The 19,638-nt window shown below is 35.6% G+C and overlaps 2 protein-coding genes across 2 annotated transcripts; both read left to right on the top strand.

Annotated features, from left to right (window-relative positions):
* The first annotated feature begins 3,503 nt into the window (after window positions 1-3,503).
* LOC103434594 (starch synthase 3, chloroplastic/amyloplastic) lies at window positions 3,504-10,457 on the top strand. Its single transcript, XM_029103312.2, has 16 exons — window positions 3,504-3,723; window positions 4,220-4,286; window positions 4,385-5,602; window positions 5,790-6,004; window positions 6,271-6,541; window positions 6,625-6,800; window positions 6,911-7,018; window positions 7,382-7,491; window positions 7,704-7,809; window positions 8,287-8,457; window positions 8,608-8,736; window positions 8,902-9,084; window positions 9,241-9,372; window positions 9,473-9,584; window positions 9,795-9,918; window positions 10,071-10,457. Exons 1-16 carry the CDS (start codon window positions 3,613-3,615, stop codon window positions 10,201-10,203), a joined length of 3,366 nt encoding a protein of 1,121 aa, XP_028959145.1. The 5' UTR covers window positions 3,504-3,612; the 3' UTR covers window positions 10,204-10,457.
* A 5,087-nt stretch (window positions 10,458-15,544) lies between these two features.
* Window positions 15,545-17,434, top strand: LOC103434595 (protein S40-6-like). The gene is made up of 2 exons (XM_008372952.4): window positions 15,545-15,671; window positions 16,566-17,434. The coding sequence occupies exon 2, from the start codon at window positions 16,578-16,580 to the stop codon at window positions 17,169-17,171; it is 594 nt and encodes a 197-aa protein (XP_008371174.2). The 5' UTR covers window positions 15,545-15,671; window positions 16,566-16,577; the 3' UTR covers window positions 17,172-17,434.
* Window positions 17,435-19,638: the final 2,204 nt, after the last annotated feature.

Raw genomic sequence — 19,638 nt, forward strand, 5'->3', positions numbered from 1 at the left:
GAAAATAAAACACACAAAGAAAGCTGCTAGGTATAGATGAACCCAGTTCATTATCCATGAATAAGACTCGGAAGACAACAACACCGCGAGAATAATTTGGTATATCATTGCAAAAATAAATATATATACTATCTATATAGGCAAAATAAAATCATGATCGGGGGCCTTCCAAATTGGGGCCAGCTCTGGTAACCATGTCTTTTGGTTTCCAATCAAACTTATAAACGATCTTGAAAATAATCCCGAACTCTGTCTACTACAACCATGAAGAAAACAAAAACAAAAGGTTACTTTTTTTAGAGGCCAAGATAGCTTATCGGACATGATATAATACTCTGACTACAAGCGCTCGTTAATATTCGAGAAAACTGGTTTCACTGCGATGAATTTCTTTTGCTGCAAACACCAAGGACGGTTACTGTTGGGAGAGAAAAATGAGGAACCCCATGATCACTTTGGTTTAGACATAGGTTCGATTCTGCAAAGATGACCCGAAAGAGGAGGCGGCCACAGAACTCGAAGATAGAAGAAGTTGGTAAGAGAGAGAGCTCTCAGTTTTGAGGTTGTCACAAAGATGTCTTTGAGATGTGAGGCTGACTTTGGAGTCTCTAACTTTGGCAAGTGTTCCTGGTTTTAGGTACTTCTGAAAGCCTTCGCGTCTCTCTGTCGTTGTCGTTGTCGTCGTTGTTCCTTCAAGCTTTTGCTTCATGGTTTGAGACTCAGAGAAATATGAGAGATTTGGGATTGACTGAGAGTTTGATGTGGAGGAGGATTTGTGTGTTGTTTCTGCACCTGGCGGCAGTTCCTTTAAAGAGTTTTGTGGAGGGAAGCAACGGTCTTATTTTGTTCTTATGGTAAAATGAAGCAACGGTCTTTTAGCGATTAAGGAAAATGAGCTTCGAATTAGTCATTAATCATAATCTAGGTGCAATGAATCATATAAACTATTGAATCCCACATTCTTACACAATGACAATGGTTGGTATTTTTTCGGGTTAAACGGTACATCAAAGTAAAGTTAGTGGCTTCAAAAAATGCATATGTGAGAGTTCGAACTCAAATTGAAGGTCTTATACAATTTTGTATGTATGTAATTAAGTTTTTCAAAAAGTTGTTCTACCTTTACAAAAAAAAAAAAAAAAAAAGAAGCAGTTCTACCACTTACTGCATCACAAACGAAATTTTTATTGAATTTTTAAGCTAAAAAACATAAAATCAATAAGAATATAGTAAATTAGTAGTACTACCTATAAACGATCTTTGGACGTCATAACATCTCTAGAATCTCTTTGAGGAATCTTGATAAGCTTATGATGGGACGAAACAGACTTTATGATGGCCTTTATATACTAGTTCACTATTTATTTTACCTTCCAAAACTTCATAAAATCGATTGATGAAGTTAAAAGTCAAGTTTTGTGACATGAGCCAATAATTATGCAAAGAGTAAACTGTCGGTTTACCCCCTGAACTTTCACCTCACTTTCGATTTCCCCCCTGAACTTTTCCATTGGAAAATTAAGGACTCAAACTATTTTTTTTAGCCAATTTGCCCCCTACCGTTAGTTTTTCATATATTCCATCCATATTTCCGTTAAGTGAGACCATGTGCATAACATGTGAGGGTAGTTAAGTTATTTCACTCTTAAAAATGATTAAAAAACTGAAAATAATAAAAAAAGCAAAACTTTCCCTCTATTTTTTCCCGCTAATTCCTATCCTCGATTTTATTTTTCCCTCTCATTCCTATGCATGAGAAATGACATATGGTGTTATTGTCTGCCATTTTTATTTTCTCTAACAAATTAATAATTTGACAAATGCTAATGGTGCTATTGTCTCCAAAGCAGTGCATTAATATAAGAAACCCTAGTCTTTTTTATGGACATGTTTCTTATATTAATGCACTACTTTGGAGACAATAACACCATGAGCATTTGTTAAATTATTAATTTGTTAGAGAAAATAAAAATGGTAGTACATGCTTAAAAAAAAAGATTAACTTAGCTACTTATGAAGACAATAACACCATATGTTATTTCTCATGCATAGGAATGAGAGGGAAAATTAAAATTGAGGATAGGAATTAGCGGGAAAAAATAGAGGAAAAATTATTATTATTATTATTTATTTTCAGTTTTTAATCATTTTTAAATTGAAATGACTTAACTATCCTCACATGTTATGCACATGGTCTCACTTAACGGAAATATGGATGGAATATATGAAAAACTAACGGTAGGGGGCAAATTGGCTAAAAAAATTAGTTTGAGTCCTTAATTTTCCAATAGAAAAGCTCAGGGGGGAAATCGAAAGTGAGGTGAAAGTTCAGAGGTAAACCGACAGTTTACCCTTATGCAAAATATGTCTTACGGTTCAGTCAATTAGGCAAACTATGTCCCACTTGAGATTTAGACCTGATTAATTACAGCTTTTGGAAAAGCCCAATTGGAAAAAGCCACTTGTTGTAATCTTTGAATTGAAGATCAACCAAAGAAAAAGCACTTGTCCCTTCCCCATTGTACGGTTTCACTCCCTATTTAGCCATTCCTTCTTCCCCTCCATCTTTCTTTGGCTCTCTTTTCTCTTGAAAACCAGTTCATCAGAGATTTCATTTTCTCCCTGATTAATTAAGGTAATATTTATTATCTCTAATCTCATCTTGTTGTTGCACACTTTTGTTGATGAATGCATGTATAAAATAATTTATTCTGACTTGAATTTGATCTGTTTTTATGTAAATTTAATTTGATGTGCGTTTGCAAAAACACATTATTGTACGTCAAGAGAAACTCTTTTGTCTGGAACGAAGCGCCATCTTTCTTTGTCTCTCTTGCTACACACGAGGGACGTACATGTGGTTATCCTATCATGTTCTATTCTCATGTTTGGTAGGTTTATTCCTAGTTTACGCAGTCGCCTAGGATCACTATCATATGTAATCATTATGCTAACATCAATACCGAAATATAAATTTCACGTACGTTAATCATAAAAAAATTGCTTGATCGTACCTGAACAACTGATTTTAGCACACACATTTTTTCCTTTATCCTATTGTTTTAGCATCTTAAGTGGTCTTCTCCACGTAACCTTAAAAGCAATTAAGGTTGAATAAATACAATTATTAAGGAATACTCATATACTAAACCCTCCTTAAACATTTTGTCGTCACGTGACATGTTGGCATCTGATGTGGCAACTCCCTATTGGACTCCATCAATACTGTTGGGGTAGCCACTCACACGCTAACAGCCTCTCTAAAGCCTTACCCAAACTGCTGCCATCTCACACCCGAAACTCCAAAACCAACACAAACCAACGGTCCAGATTTAACACCCCTATTAATTAATTAATTAATACAAACTGGCAATACACACGTGGCTCGAATCAGCTAAAAGCACAGCATATTAACACCAATGTTTTTTTAATGATAAACTTAAACCGATATTAATTTAATTAACTAATATAAATCAAGATCTTTGATATTTAATTAATTAATTAATTAATTAACTGATAAGCTCAGTCTTCGAGATGGGTTGATCAGCAGGGATTATTATTTGTGCGTTCGGAGGAGCAAAAAGGAAGCAGCAGAAAAAACATTCTTCTGCCATGGAGGTTTCTGTACAAGCACAGAGGCCGCTCAGTTGCAGAGGACTTTTCCAACCGAGAAGGACCATCTTAAATCTCCAACCTTTTACTGGGTTCTTTCCCCATCGAAGGGTTAGTCATTTTTTATATAAATTTATATACATATGTGTGTATGTGTGATTTTTCTTTTTGTTGTTCTGATATTTCTCTCATTGGTTTTTTTTTTTTTGGTGAATTGGTATTGAGTTTGATCACACCCATGTAAGAATCTGTGTTTTCGGGAGGGATGGATTGTGGGATTCATTGATCTTTGTGGTACAATTTTGTTGAGCATTTGATTATTGGTTCACCAATACTTTTGGTAGGGTGTTGATTTTGATTGGAGATTGTGTAAAAGTGGAAGCTTTTTCGATGAAGTTCATATTCTTTTTCTTGGTGGGTACTCACTATTTGTTTAATTTTACTGTAGATAGGCTTGAAGTACAAGAACTTTTACTTTTTGGGTAGTGATGGTTTTGCTTTTCCAGTCAGTTTTTCTGAATGCAATTACTGAACTATGGTGGATTTAACTTTTGAATTAGTGTTGTATCTCAATCTAAACTTTTCTTAATAATGCATTTGATTTCAGTATTCTTCATGGTTCAAAGGAAACCTGACAAGTGGGGTTTCATACCAAATTACTGCCAGTTCCGCCGGTGAGTTAGCCGTGCTGTTCTCTTCTAGTTTGCAGTTGATTACTTGACCTTAGTTTTTGTCGTTATTGTTAACTTAATCTGACTTTGTAACTTGGTAGAGTTTTCAAGGAGGAGACAAAGAAAAGTGTCTCCCGCTTCAAAGGGATTAGTGCCAGAAACCCCGGCAGGAACTAGCGTCCAGAAGACGAATCAAAGGAATACTGGGGACGAAAAGGGTATGACATCTTTGGCATCCAGTGAGCTTGCTGGGAAAAATAAGAAAACACATCAATCGAGGGTTGACACCAGAAGAGAATGGGCAGTTGAACCTTCAGAAGAGAGCAAAGTTGACGAAAAAAGAATTGATGAAACTAGTAGTAAAGTCGAGGAATCACCTTCAGTTGGCAAGCAGACAGCAATTGATAGGGGTATTCGAGGGATAGAAAATGGGTGTGTAGGTAAGGCCCTTGATGACATCTCAGATACTGATAAAGGCATTGATACTGATAAAAAGTTAACGAATGAAGATCCTTTAAAGTTAAAGTTGGAGAGGGAAGAAAAATTGCGTAAAGAGGAAATTGCGAGGCTTGCTGAGGAAAACTTCTCAAGAGGGAACAAAATATTTTTCTATCCTCAGGTGGTGAAACCTGATCAAGACATAGAAGTGTTCCTTAATAGAAGTATATCAACCCTAAGCAATGAGCCGGATGTTCAAATAATGGGAGCCTTTAATGACTGGCGTTGGAAATCTTTTACCTTCAGGTTGAACAAAACACAACTCAAAGGGGATTGGTGGTCTTGCCAGTTTCATGTTCCTAAAGAGTCATATAAAATAGACTTTGTGTTCTTTAATGGGCAAAATGTTTATGACAATAATGATGCTAAAGATTTCTGCATAACTGTGGAAGGTGGAATGGACCTCTTTGCATTTGAAGATTTCTTGCTTGAGGAGAAGCGTAAAGAACAAGAGAAACTTGCGAAGGAGCAAGCTGAGAGGGAAAGGCAGGCAGAAGAGCAGAGGCGAATTGAAGCGGAGAAGGCAGCAAGTGAAGCTGACAGAGCACAGGCAAAGGCAGAGATCATAAAGAGACGACAAATGGTGCAAGAGTTGATAAAAAAGGCTGTAAGGTCTGTAGAAGACGTTTGGTACATAGAGCCTAAAGAGTTTAAAGGTGAGGACTTGGTGAAGTTATACTATAACCGAGGCTCAGGTCCTCTTGCTAATGCTAAGGAACTATGGATTCATGGGGGGCATAATGGTTGGAAGGATGGATTGTCAATTGTTGAAAGGCTTGTTAGCTCTGAGAGAAAGGATGGTGACTGGTGGTATGCCAATGGTATGTGCATTTTTGTATTCTTGTCCTTTCTTCCTTTAACATACATTAAATATTACAATTTGCGGGAGATGGCTATTCCTTATCGTTTGTTTTCATTCCCTTACCTATCTGAGAAAAATAATTCTCTGTTTGTTGATGGTATAGCATGTTGTAAAATCATCCTTGTTGTCAACTTTATTTCTTGTAGTTGTTGTACCTGAACAAGCTATTGTCTTGGATTGGGTTTTTGCTGATGGACCACCCCAGAATGCCGTTTTATATGATAACAATCACCGTCATGATTTCCATGCTATAGTTCCAAAATCCATTCCTGAGGAACTATATTGGGTTGAGGAAGAACACCAGATATATAAGAAGCTCCAGGAGGAGAGGAGATTAAGGGAGGAGGCAATACGTGCCAAGGTCAGTCTTACTGAAAAGTAAACAATTAGATTGAGGCGCTTGACGTGACCTTCTTAGGGTTTTGACTGGTTGGTCCTTTTAGTGCTTATAGTTTATGCAAAGTGTGGATTTTCTGGATTATCCTTAAAATGGTGTCAATGGGTACTTGAGATTTCCTATCTCTACATATGTTCATTTATCTTTATGTTGGCAAATTTGGGATTCAACTTCTCACGGTTATCTTATGACCTTATTGATCCCAGTACCATTTCCTACTCTTGTTGCAGGCTGAAAGAACAGCTCGTATGAAAGCAGAAATGAAGGAAAGAACTTTCAAAAGGTTTTTGCTGTCTCAGAAGCATATAGTATACACTGAGCCTCTTGATGTTCAAGCTGGTAACAAGGTGACAGTTTTCTACAATCCTGCCAACACAGTTCTGAATGGAAAGCCTGAGGTTTGGTTGAGAGGATCATTTAACCGTTGGACCCACCGTAAGGGTCCATTGCAACCACAGAAGATGTTACCTACAGAGAATGGTTCTCATGTCAAAACCACTGGTGAGTTTGAGTTCATATAAAACCTTTTATAAGAACGATATAAGGGGTTAAATTTTCTGGTTGACATTTGTGTGTCTCAACAGTTTCAGTTCCGCTGGATGCATACATGATGGACTTTGTTTTCTCTGAGACGGAAGATGGTGGACTTTTTGACAACAAAAATGGCATGGATTACCACATTCCAGTGTTTGGAGGATTGCTTAAGGAGTCACCAATGAACATTGTGCATATTTCTGTTGAAATGGCCCCCATTGCAAAGGCAAGCTTGTGAACATACACATTGTCAGTATTTACTTGCTTGCACATGTAGACCCTTCTGATATTGTTTATTCCTTTTTTTTGCTACATTATTCATAACATCTATTCTAGGTTGGAGGTCTTGGTGATGTGGTTACGAGTCTCTCACGAGCTGTACAAGACTTAAATCACCACGTTGACATCATTCTTCCAAAGTATGACTGTTTGAACCTTAGCAATGTAAGTTTTTCTGCTGTTGCCTTATTCCATATATCTCACATGCTCTTTTACCGTCCTTTTCTTTACGCCATGAAGAATTGGTATTTTGTTCCTTCTTTATTTATTTGTTATTTAGTTAAAAAGAATGCTCATTCTAGGTGTTATATGTGGCATTTGCCTGCCTATTTTGGAGACAATTTAGTCCTCTCAGGTTTTTGTGAGTACATGTTCTTGATTAATGGATTTTTATTTTATTTTAAAAAAACACAGATTTCTTCTCTTACCTTTTTAACATTCTATTGTTTAGGGCATTTAGTTCTAATTCAACATTAGCTTCATAATAATTTGGTTTCTAAATTGCTAAATGTCTGTGTTCCGATACAGGTGAAGGAGTTTCAGTATAAAAGAGGCTTCTCTTGGGGAGGAACTGAAATAAAAGTTTGGTTTGGGAAAGTGGAAGGTGTTTCAGTCTACTTTTTGGAGCCTCAAAATGGGTAGTTTCCTCTTTCACGTCCTTCAAAATCACGTTTTTCTAATGTACTTATCAAGTTTACTACTTTTTGTTTTCTTTTTTAATGGTTGATATCCATTACACTTTTTATATCTGGCAAGTGATTCTCCTGTGATTTGTAAACAGAATGCCATTGTGCCCGATGCAGCAATTTGTTATTTACAGCAAATCTTTCTATTTCTTTTCTCTTTGCAGATTCTTTCATGCAGGTTGCATATATGGTTGTAAAAATGATGCAGAGAGATTTGGTTTCTTTTGCCATGCTGCGCTAGAATTTCTACTCCAAAGTGGATTTCATCCTGTGAGTACACAACTCATGATCCAATTGCTTATTTTAGAATTTATTAATTTCACAGAAAAAAGTGGCACATCAGATGTCTTCAAATTACTAGTCCATATTTGGTAGAAGAAAGGAGAAAGCATAGCAAAAATGATTATGCAGGTTATATGCCACCTAGTACAAATGAATTAATTCATAGAAGTGTGGCAGAGATGTTACTGCTTACTCTTACACATGCATGTTTATTTTTACGCATATGGATAAGTGAAAACTGCCTACTGGAAACAAGTTGAGTAAGGTCAATTACAAAAAAAATAGAGCTATGTATATGATTTTGTTTGTATCAGTGCGTGTGTTGGGCTAAATCAATTTTTATCCATCTTCTCTAAACACTTGTATATGCAGAAGATTTTGATTTTCTTTTCAGACAGAAAGTTTTGAATTTTCATTAACAGATTTTAAGGATATTTATTTGAAATTGGTGCTTTATGATGACAGGATATCATTCATTGCCATGATTGGTCAAGTGCACCTGTTGCGTGGTTATTTAAAGATCATTACATGCATTATGGTCTTAGTAAAGCTCGGGTTGTTTTCACAATTCATAACCTTGAGTTTGGAGCGCCCTTCATTGGTAAAGCTGTGGCATATTCAGACAAGTCCACGACTGTAAGTACTTACAAATTCCTGAAACTAACTAAAGTTTTCAGTTTTCGATGTCCTAAAGCATACTTTGCCCTTGTGAATACTAGTAGCAGACCTTTCAACTCTAATTTCCAACTCTATCTTACCAACTGTCTCACCCATCTCTATCTTCAGGTATCCAACACTTATGCTAAGGAGGTATCTGGAAATCCTGCAGTTGCTCCGCATCTTTACAAGTTTCATGGTATAATAAATGGAATTGACCAAGATATATGGGATCCATACAATGATAAGTTCATTCCTGTAAGTAAATAATATTTCTTTGTGCTCCTCGCTTTAGTCATTCTAAACTTCTGTTGAGTTTTTCTTTTCATATATGTTTCTTGAAAAGTATTAAACTGTTTGCCAAATTCTCTTACCTGCTCTCAATACAACTGTGTCTAACACTTACAATGCATATCATTCCAGATATCATATACTTCTGAAAATGTTGTTGAAGGCAAACAAGCTGCCAAGGAAGCCTTGCAACAAAGGCTTGGTCTGAAAAAAGCTGATCTCCCTGTAGTAGGTATTATTACTCGCTTAACTCACCAGAAAGGAATCCATCTCATCAAGCATGCCATTTGGCGTACCTTGGAACGCAATGGGCAGGTTATTTTAATCTATCTCCCCCCCTTTCGCGGCTCAATTATTAACATAACCACTGTTCTTGATGGATGTCTTCTCCAAACATTAGCTTACATATCCCCCATCCTTTCTTATTATACCAAAGCCAATTCTGAATTAAATTGGAACTACTGAGTGCAGGTTGTATTGCTTGGTTCAGCTCCAGATCCTCGTATCCAAAATGATTTTGTAAATTTGGCAAATCAGTTACATTCTTCTCATGCTGATCGTGCTCGCCTCTGTTTGACTTACGATGAGCCACTGTCGCATTTGGTCTGTTCTTGTGAAATTTATATTTTGTTTTATTATTTTATGTATATTGACCTCTTACATCTGCACTGTGATAATAACAGACTATCGGATTTTCCCACAGATATACGCTGGTGCTGATTTCATCTTAGTTCCTTCAATTTTTGAGCCGTGCGGTCTCACCCAACTCATAGCAATGAGATATGGTTCAATACCTGTTGTTCGAAAAACCGGAGGTGTGTACCTACCTTATCAGTTTCGGATGAGGCAGTTTTGGATGAGGAGTGTGTTAATATTTTGTCTTGACCAATGACTACTAAGCAATTTGACATGTTTACACTGATTCTACAAACTACCTTAGACATTTTTTTTTTCTGGTAAACAAAAGTACCTTAACATACTTCGGTTGAAGATTGACTGTCCATTTCTTAATGTATCTTTTATAGGACTTTATGATACGGTATTTGATGTTGACCATGATAAAGAGAGAGCAAACGCCCAGGGTGTCGAGCCAAATGGTTTCAGCTTTGATGGAGCTGATGCTGCTGGTGTTGATTATGCTCTTAATAGGTGCGTACATTTTCTTTCATAGATGATTGGAGAACTATAGTTTTTTTCGAAATCGTGTTCCTTTTAAGAGCCTTTCCAAAGACAAGCTTGATACTCTATATAGTTTGTTCAGTTTGTTTCTCGTTGGACCACTCATGAATGGCATTTTTCAGGGCAATCTCCGCTTGGTATGATGGTCGGGATTGGTATAACTCGCTGTGCAAGACGGTGATGCAGCAAGATTGGTCTTGGAACAAGCCAGCTCTCGACTATATGGAGCTTTACCACGCAGCACGGAAGGGGTGAATATAAGACATCAGATAACTCATAGATGGATGTGTACAGATTCAGCGCTAGATCTCCGATAATTTTCTCATTCGATAGCTTTAAGTAACTGCATAAATAATGCAAGGGACTAAAAATGGTCAATCCATTTTTGTGTTCCATAGTGTCGATAGGATTATAGCATTTTGGTATTACCTTTTGTACAAGTTTGAGTTACTTCATGTAGATTCTATCAAGGCCAAAACAACAAAAATGTGATCGTTAGTTTTCGCGAATCTCACTTATGCCTTCTGGAAGTCATTTCGACCCAATTTTCTTCCTAAATTATGATTTCATGTCTCCGTCTCACTTTGGAGAGATTTTTCAATGTGACCGTATCCCGGACTAAGTGGATTAGGTGGAAAGGAATTCAGCGAGGATCCATTTCCAAATTTGATGGACCTAACCACGTGAGGTAAACGCAGACAATAAAATATGATTCAGAGATTAAAAGAGAGGAAAAAGATGATTCCAGTAGCAAAGTGGAATTTCGAACACTTTTAGGAGATGCATCAATCGAGCCTCTTTAATATAACTAATTTATAAAGAAATTTTCAAGATTTTTACTTTATTCACATCGGTATTACACGTACCAAAGTAAAAAAAAATACTTGATTAGTAACGAGATATGACTAGGACCTTAGGTTCAAATCTCGTTAATGGCAAGTCATTTAGTACTACGGTCTAATGGTATTCCTCTTCATTTGTAAGTGAGAGATCTTGAGTTCCATTCTCACGCAAAGGTGAATTTAAACCACATTGTTGCTAGCCCATTGGGAGGCTTAGCTCACCTCCTCCCCCTTAGGCTATCTCCAACTGAAGGTTGGCCAGATGGCTCATTTTAGTCATCTGGTCCTCCAAGAAATTAATATTTTAATAAACAGTGCATGACCATATTTCTTATCATCTCCAACCGAATGCCAAAGGGTCATAGGGTTCGCTTTAGCTCTGTCACAAAAAACCATCTCTAACCGAGAGTCATAGGGCCAAACATATTATTTAAATTTAAAAACTACAACAACTTAAATTAAATTCATATTTACCATCTCTAATGGGAAGCTTATATTTGGGGCACCCATTATATTTGTCTCACATCGAGAGAGAATTGAGCAAGCAAAAGCTTGCATGTGTGGCATCCATTATATTTGTCCCACATCGGCTGTGGAAGAGGTTTGAGCAATCAAACATGCTTACAAGGGCAACATCCTCACATAGAACCAATCACCTTTTTGGGTCTTGATTATTTTTTTTTTAAATTTTTGGCAAAAAAAAAAAAAAAAAAAAAACCACTAGCTGACATCAACTAGCCGTTGAGATTCAAATTTTTGAGCCTAACCCGGGGCCGGCCGATTGGCCGTTTGGCCATTTTTTGTCCAATGGGGCCCACGAGACATTTGGCCTGACCCTCGATTGGAGACGATTTTAGGGCTATTTTTGGCCCTATGAACCCTTCGGTTGGAGATGGTCTTAGTGTAGATAATATAGTTTGTTTTAAAAAAAAAATTCACAGAAATTACGAGTGGCACTTACTAATATTCATACTTCATAGTAGATCAGGCAATTTTTTGCTTGACCCTTTAATTTGATACGAAAATAACAGGTTCCAGGTCAACTTGTTAATGAGTTGGGCGTTATCGGATCGCCCGTTAACGAGTTGGATCATTATCGGATCACTGGTTAAGAACCCAATAAGATATCGTTTGTCAGATCTAGACATTAAGCCAATTCTTGAATGACCAATTAATTCTACACAAAACGACATGACTCGTTAACGAATCGGGTCATTGTCAGATCATTTGTTAAAAACCTGTTAAGCGAACGGATATGACAAGATACGACACGATATGACACATTAAGATAACGGATATAATACGAACACGACAAACATGATCTGTTTGACAGGCCTGCTTCATAGTGCATAAAAAAAAGCCCCAAGTTGGGAAAGCAATTAAACTTTTTCTTATTGATCAACAAATTTGCTTTCATGACTTTCAAGCATTGAAGCGACCAACCTTGTGAGAATGATAAGTCTTACGACTTGACCGTATATACAAGGACTGGTGATGGACTAATATTGAGACAGAATTTAGAACGCATGCAATATTCAGTGGTTGCTTTATTACCCACTTTCACATTTTTCTTCCTCAAAAGGAACAGAGATGGAGAATAAACAGGTCAAGAATCTGAGTCTGCTTATTCTATAAGTACTTTCAAATCAAGCAGATCCCCTTTGGATGGTAGAAGTTGAGTTCTTTCTTCAATCATTAGAGAAAGCTCTGATAAGTCGATTTTCTCCACTAAATGCTTCTTACTTGGATTCCATGTATATGATTCTACTCTTGAAATTGAAATCCTAGTAGGCAAAGCAAAATATGACTTTAGCTCGTGCACCACTAGTTATATCGTCATACGTTGTACGTGATTTACTATACGAGAGATTTTGTTGTGTCATTGAATTTATACACTTATTCATCATGTGATCAAAGATAGTTAATTAGGTACATAAACTTAATGACACATTAGACTTTCATCTATTCTAGGCAATTCAGCAGATCAAGAAGCTTAATGATATTTTAATCCTTATTTTGATATATTATGTATGATCATTTGGGAACATGGAATAATAGCTTTATAATCGTACAAAAGAATCAAGAAAGACTTGAACTTTAAATTAAAGAATAACTAATTAGGACGACTATCAAGTATCACCCAATGAAAATTTAATAATTTCATCAACCGACACGTCTCATAATTAATTAATTATACTTTTATGATTGTTCATAGCTCAAAATAAATGGTCATGTTCATCCTCCATCATTTTGATTACCGTTAAATACTTCCAATATCTTACGATGGAATTAAAAATAATAATTTTGAACAAAAACAAGTTCATCATTCTCAAGAAGCTTCAGCGTAGATTTCAATACCAACGCTACAAAATATTGTACCAAAGATATAAATTTACATAAAATCCATAAAGAGTTCAATCTTTAAAAAAAATTCCTTAACATTGCTCGTACAACATACCGCATACAAATGTTGCGAGCAGTTTTCTACTAACATGGTGAGTCATATCACTCAAGGCGGGGCAGACTTTCTCATTCACTCTCCCCTAGAAGGCTAGAAGGCTTCAGTTTGAGGAGAGGATAAGGTTACATTCCCTAGAACTGCTTCTACTTCTACAAGAACCAGGAGTGAACCAATTCAGTTATGCGTATTATCAGGTTCCCAATACTGCAAAAAATCTTCTCTACTGAATTAGGCATATTATATATACGCTATGAGTTTGATTAGTACTGTAGCATATTTTTGACGTGCGTCAACATGCAGATTGAGTTCATTATTATCAAATTATCCAATGGTTGCTGGTATCCATGGGAACCAAGGATTCTGTATATGAAGAGAGAGACTTGCATGCATACTGTCACCATTAGGTAAGATGTTAGAATATTAAATCGGAATGCTATAATAACAACTTACATATTTATTTCTTACAAGTTCTTTTCGTATTTGTAGGGCGACAAAACAGGATGAGGATCCTCTCTGGATCCTCTTTGTGGGGGTCTTAATGATCCTTACATTGTGATCGTTTATCATATATCGTGTAGTCAGTATTCGTTAGGTACTATTTGTGTTTAATTTTAAATAAAAAATTCAAAATAATTTATAGCCGCATAATGTACGATAAATGGTTAGGATGTGAGGATCCCTATGATCCTTACAATTTGGATCTGGATGGAATCCAAATCCGGCAAAACAAACAAAGATTCATTCTTTGGTAAACTTGCAAGCAAACTAATGATTTGGATTAGCCAAGAAGACATGAGATCGCAATAACTTGTGAACATGATGAAAAATAACAAGAGTTTTGAAAATTCAAAAAGGAGAAGAATTTACATGCAAAGATGAACTCAAAGTGTGAGCAAAGATAAAGTCTGTTACATGAAACTTTTCTTATAAAAATAAGTTGTTACTTCTTGGATTTTACACACAAGTTTAAACTTGGGGTAGCTTGGCAAAACTACAAAGCATGAAGAGAAACAACTTGTGTTTGTTGGTTTGTGTTGTCTCCTCATCAGCAACCAAAGATTACCACTCCTAGCTAGTTAAGTGAGTATAACCGAGGGTAAAAGAGCAAAGTCAGATGTGAACATGCGGATGAAGGATGTGACTGCAAACACCGAAGCATGAGAACGTTAATTAACGCACAGCCACAGATGGCCTCCTCTTGGGTCATTGTCTAACAGATCTTACTGAGTTTGAGAAGACCCTTCACCTTGGCAGCACCTACAGTGCCTTTATTTGCTCCCTCTCTCTCTCTCTCTCTCTCTAGCTGTTTGCATTTGAAATAATCCCCAAAACCCGGGAAGCATCGAAGGAAGTAAGTAAGAAGAGTGAGAGACTTAGAAAAGTAGAAGTCACAGTCAACCAAGTGCTTTAGTGCTTGTTACGAGATGATTTTTCTTGTTAGGGCTACGTGATAAGGGCATTTTCCATTAAGTATATATAATCATCATTCAATTCTTATAGATGTCTTACGAATAACGTATTCTAACAATATTATCCAAATTTTTCTTATTTTTTAGTATTTTTTTCTATACGGTTGTTTTACTTGAACATCTCTCAGCTCTCAAGTAGGATCAGCGTGGCTAAACTAAAATACAAAAATGAATGTTATACTGTTATAAGAAGTATTTTACAAATAATTTCGTCCTGGAATTAACCCTAATCAATAACAACTTGTTAATTAAAAAAGCACCAACTACTAGACAACCTCCTTAAAAAAGTTGCTTCACACTTTCCCTCGCAGCCACTAATGAGCCAGCCTTTTTCCTTTGTTGTAACGCCGGATGATGTGCTGAGTTGTAGTGAGTGAGTGAGTGAGTGAGTGAGTTGAGAGGATAAGGCTTTTAAGGAAATCAATGACAAGTTTTCTGGTGCAGACCAATCCTTCGTGACTGGATCCTCTCATGAGCAGTCTATCTGGACCGTTGAATTTTAATCCAACAGTTTCAAACAAGATGTCCTTATAAAATTATAATAATTACAGCCGTTTGATCAAATTTGAACGGTCCGAATAGATTACTCACGAGGATCCCCATCCTGAACTTAGAAAGGATTCAGTTCCCAATCCTTCTTCTTCATCCCTTCCATCACCATAAATACATATTTAATAATCCAACTTTTTTATTTTATTTTATGTATTTGTATATATTTAATATATGTGTGTGAGAGGTAAAGTCTCTTCAGCATGCAGCACTGACTCTTTTTTCGCATAGATGTAAAAAATGCTTCTGATATTATCATGATCTGGTTTCTGGGTTTGCTAAACACACCTCCCCCGTTTTGCAATCCACCCAAAGTTCCATCTTTTATCTACTTCTGGCCACTCCTTTCTGTGGGCTTCTGGTGTTTTCTGATAAACCAACCTCCACACTGACCATTTTCAGGTAAGTTATAAAAGAACTGAGATTCTCATCATTTTCTTTTTGTTTATTTTTCCTTTCGTTTCTGAAATCACAGTAGCAGTATCTGATCAATGATAGCTAGCTAGCAACTACCTTGCCATTCTTTATTAATATTGTTAGTATATTATATTGTTTTTGTTGTCTTTTTCTTCTTCCTCTGTGTGCCAGGGTGCCAGGGTCCTTGAAATATGTAATCTTTCTTTTGGAGGTTTGTTTTTTTTTTGTTTTTTTGGTAAACTTTTGGAGGTTTGTTAGAAAAAGGCCATCAGGGGAAAAGGGTTTTCACAATCACTGCTTCTACTTTGTCCTCGTTAGGTTTTTGGTGCTATCTCTATTTGATATTTTATAATGTATGCATTTTCTTTTTAAAATAGAAAATCGTTTAATTTCTTAATTTTTACTTGAAATTATCTGAGTAAAAAATAATTTAAATCTAAAAATTGTTCAATCATCAACATGTATTAAATAAATCAAAAGAATTCATAATAAAACGTCTATTTCTCTTATATATTTTGACTTTTTGTAATCATTATCCTCAAATAAAAATTAACAAATTGAACATATATAATTATGAAATTTCTACAAGGATGATGGACATGTATTATCCTTATTTTAATTTCTGGTATTGATACGTAGATTCCTGATATTATTCTCTCTTGCACCTTTCTGATTTTTGCATCCCAAGAAATAAATAAAAATAAAGGCTTTATCTCTTACCAATGCCAAGTGCCAACCAACTGTAAATAATTCTGCGCTTACTTATACAGAAAGTAGGGGTTCATTTTAGCTCTCAGTCATTTCTCTCTCAATCTCTCTCTCTTTCTTTGGTGGGTTGTTTCTAAAAGCACTTAACTTCAACTTTTGGATCTTTTTCAGAGCAACCCACCAATGACAGATTGGAGTGGTATGATGAGCAAACCCAGTGGTTTTGGTGGGGGAAGAAGTAATGAAGATTTTGAAGAAGAAGATGTGTGGAGTTTTGTGAAGTCTCATAATAAGAACTCACCTGTTGCTGCTGCTGCTTCTTTTTCTTCTTCGCCTTCGTCCTCCTCTGCATCTGCATGGCGCCTCCCTACTGCTCTAAGAACAATCCCAAGCGCCAATAGTAATCCTCCAGCTGTCCATGAAGTCCAAAAATCTGCTCCTGTGGCAATCCCTGATTGGTCAAAAATTTATGGCAAGAGTGCGAAGATCGGTTCTTCGGTTCATCACCATGATGATGGTGATGTGTATGGTGTCAATGGTGATGGTGATGGTGATGTGTATGGTGTCAATGGTGATGGTAATGGTGATGGTGGTGATAATGATGATGGTGGCGATGATGATGGCTTGGTTCCTCCACATGAATGGGTTGCCAGAAAGCTTGCAAGAAGCCAGATTTCATCATTCTCTGTGTGCGAAGGGATTGGAAGAACACTCAAAGGAAGAGACCTCAGCAAAGTAAGGAATGCCATTTTGACTAAAACTGGTTTTTTAGAGTAATTATTTGGAACAAGTGCATTGCTAGGTGATGTTTCCGTCCAATTAATATAGTGTCAATGTTTAGAACGTCACGATGTTAGTTAACCGGCTTAGGTAAGTCGTTCTATATTTCAAGTGTTCATTTTTTTTGTATGGAAGTGGAACTAGGTGGCTAAGAGAAAATCAGAGGTGCTTCAAGTGAAAAAATGGAATTAAGAACCATTTGGCAGCTCTGAGATTTTGTATGGTGGTCACTACTAGTCAAGTAAACAAGGAATTAGAAATTTTTTATGCTTCTTAAATTTTAAATTTGCATTTATTGACCTCCTTTTGGGAGCAGCCTTTCCATAAATGGGGGTAAGGCTAGCCGACATTCACCTCTTCCAGACCCTGCGTAAAGCGGGAGCCTTGTGCACTGGGTACGACCGGCATTTATTGACCTCCTTGAGTAATTCTTTAAACTTTTTTTTATTTTTATAAAAGAAAAATAATGAATGATAGCTGTGGGCCAAAATCACGAGTTATCCTTCTTTAAAATGGTAAAAAAATTGAATAAAATTCTTAAGTATAGCTTCACAATAATTAGGAGCAATGCGATTGTTCATTAATTTGGTTAGAAATCAGCAGAAACCGATAAACTCTTCGATGTTAACTTCAATTGAGTTTTTAGCAAGAAATTTCAGCCCTTTTTTCTATGGTGCGACGAAAATGACACTAAAATTGATTTAGTAGAATATGTTCCAAATTTTCGTATTATCTTTTGCATGCGTATTAAAAATAAAATAGAAAACTTCATTTTAATCCCTAAAAAAGATGAGTTTTAGATTATAACCATATGTAAGATTAAAATCCAATTTTAGTCCCTAGCACATTTAATCATATCATTTATTAGTTGTATTTTGATGTTTTATTTTATCTTTTTATTTTTATTTTAATGTATTAATTACATTTACATTTAATTTTTATTTCATTCACCATAATATATTTTAATGTCTACATTTAGGCAACTAAATTTTTTATAATATATATTCCGATAACAATTTTGTATGTTCTTCATTTAGGTACATTAATACCTTTGAATATTTTGGTATATCTATTGGTACAAACATGTAGTTACATTGATTCAATATAATGCATTTCGATCAATATAATGCATTTCATTACGTACACTTTGATACACACATTTGAGTATTGACTTTTAGGTACATTAATTCAATTATTATTTCGGTAAATACATTTAGGTACATACATTTTGGTATTGATATTTAGGTACATACATTTTTGGTATTTACATTTAGGTTCGTACATTTTGGTACATACATTTCGGTATTGACATTTAGGTACACTTGTATTGACATTTTTTTATTTAGGTACATACATTTTCGGTATTGACATTTAGGTTCGTACATTTTGGTACATACATTTCGGTATTGACTTTTAGGTACATTAATTCAATATAATACATTCCAGTACATACATTTAGGTTCATTATAATATATTTCGGTACAATCATGTAGGTACAAATATTTTGGTACAAAAAAGTCAATTTTATATATTTTGGCACAATCATTTTTGTACACTTATGTATCTATATATTTTTGTATCACAATTTTTTTAATATTTTCTCATTTACGTTCATTTCTAATTAAAACAAATTAAATATGTGCATATTAATAAAATTAAATTTTAATATGGAGAGATTAAATAAAAATACACATTAAATAAGAAAAATTGAATGTAAATTTTGATAAAAGTACACTCAAGGGATTAAATTGAATATTTAATCTAGCATCAGGCTATTTTTTAAATTTTAATCTTTTGCAAGGACTAATGTTCAAAAACCCCAAAATAAAATCATTCCGATGTGTTTATTCGAATCAGGGCCACCAAAGTATGTAAAAAAAAAAAATCAAGAATCGATTCACCTTGCTCCACCCTGTCGGACTGATTCTAGTATTTTGGTATCTCTAAAAGATGATATCTGCTAAGATGATTCTCTCAAAGTCGGATTTTTTATGAACTCTCTTTCATTTCATGTTTTTTGCGCAATATTTTAAATTGTTAGCACTACAGTTACGTTAAACAGTGAAGTGATAAAAAGTTTATGGGAATCCCATTTGAGGTGGTAAAGATACCATAATTTGATTAAGAGATCCCTGGGTATATGCAGCCAGCTCCAACAAATGATTGGCTATTCCTCTACTAGAATACAAATGCAACAATGGCACCATTGAGTTTCCACCTTTCATTCGTGCATGCAGGTTTTCTAACCACTCAAATTCCCACAAAAATCTTGCAAACTTTTCGAGTTGGGTTGCCTTTTTGATCAAGGGAGGAGCATCGATTGGATCCCAAGTCCTCAATATGCACCAATGTGTCATGATCTCTTAAAAATTAATAGAGAACAATTATGAAACTAGCTCCGAGTGAGGATTGAACTAGTGACCTTTTGCTTACGAAGCAAACGCACTATATTATGGAAGCTAGT

This window comes from Malus domestica, chromosome 05 (assembly GCF_042453785.1).
Source record: "Malus domestica chromosome 05, GDT2T_hap1".
In the NCBI taxonomy this organism is placed as follows: domain Eukaryota; kingdom Viridiplantae; phylum Streptophyta; class Magnoliopsida; order Rosales; family Rosaceae; genus Malus; species Malus domestica.

Bases quoted from the DNA above. Each gene is read 5' to 3' on its own strand.
- LOC103434595 (XM_008372952.4), top strand. From the start codon at position 16,578: ATGACAGATTGGAGTGGTATGATGAGCAAACCCAGTGGTTTTGGTGGG.
- LOC103434594 (XM_029103312.2), top strand. From the start codon at position 3,613: ATGGAGGTTTCTGTACAAGCACAGAGGCCGCTCAGTTGCAGAGGACTT. The intron at 5,603-5,789 runs GTATGTGCATTT...TATTTCTTGTAG, and splicing joins TGACTGGTGGTATGCCAATG to TTGTTGTACCTGAACAAGCT. The intron at 6,005-6,270 runs GTCAGTCTTACT...CTCTTGTTGCAG, and splicing joins AGGAGGCAATACGTGCCAAG to GCTGAAAGAACAGCTCGTAT.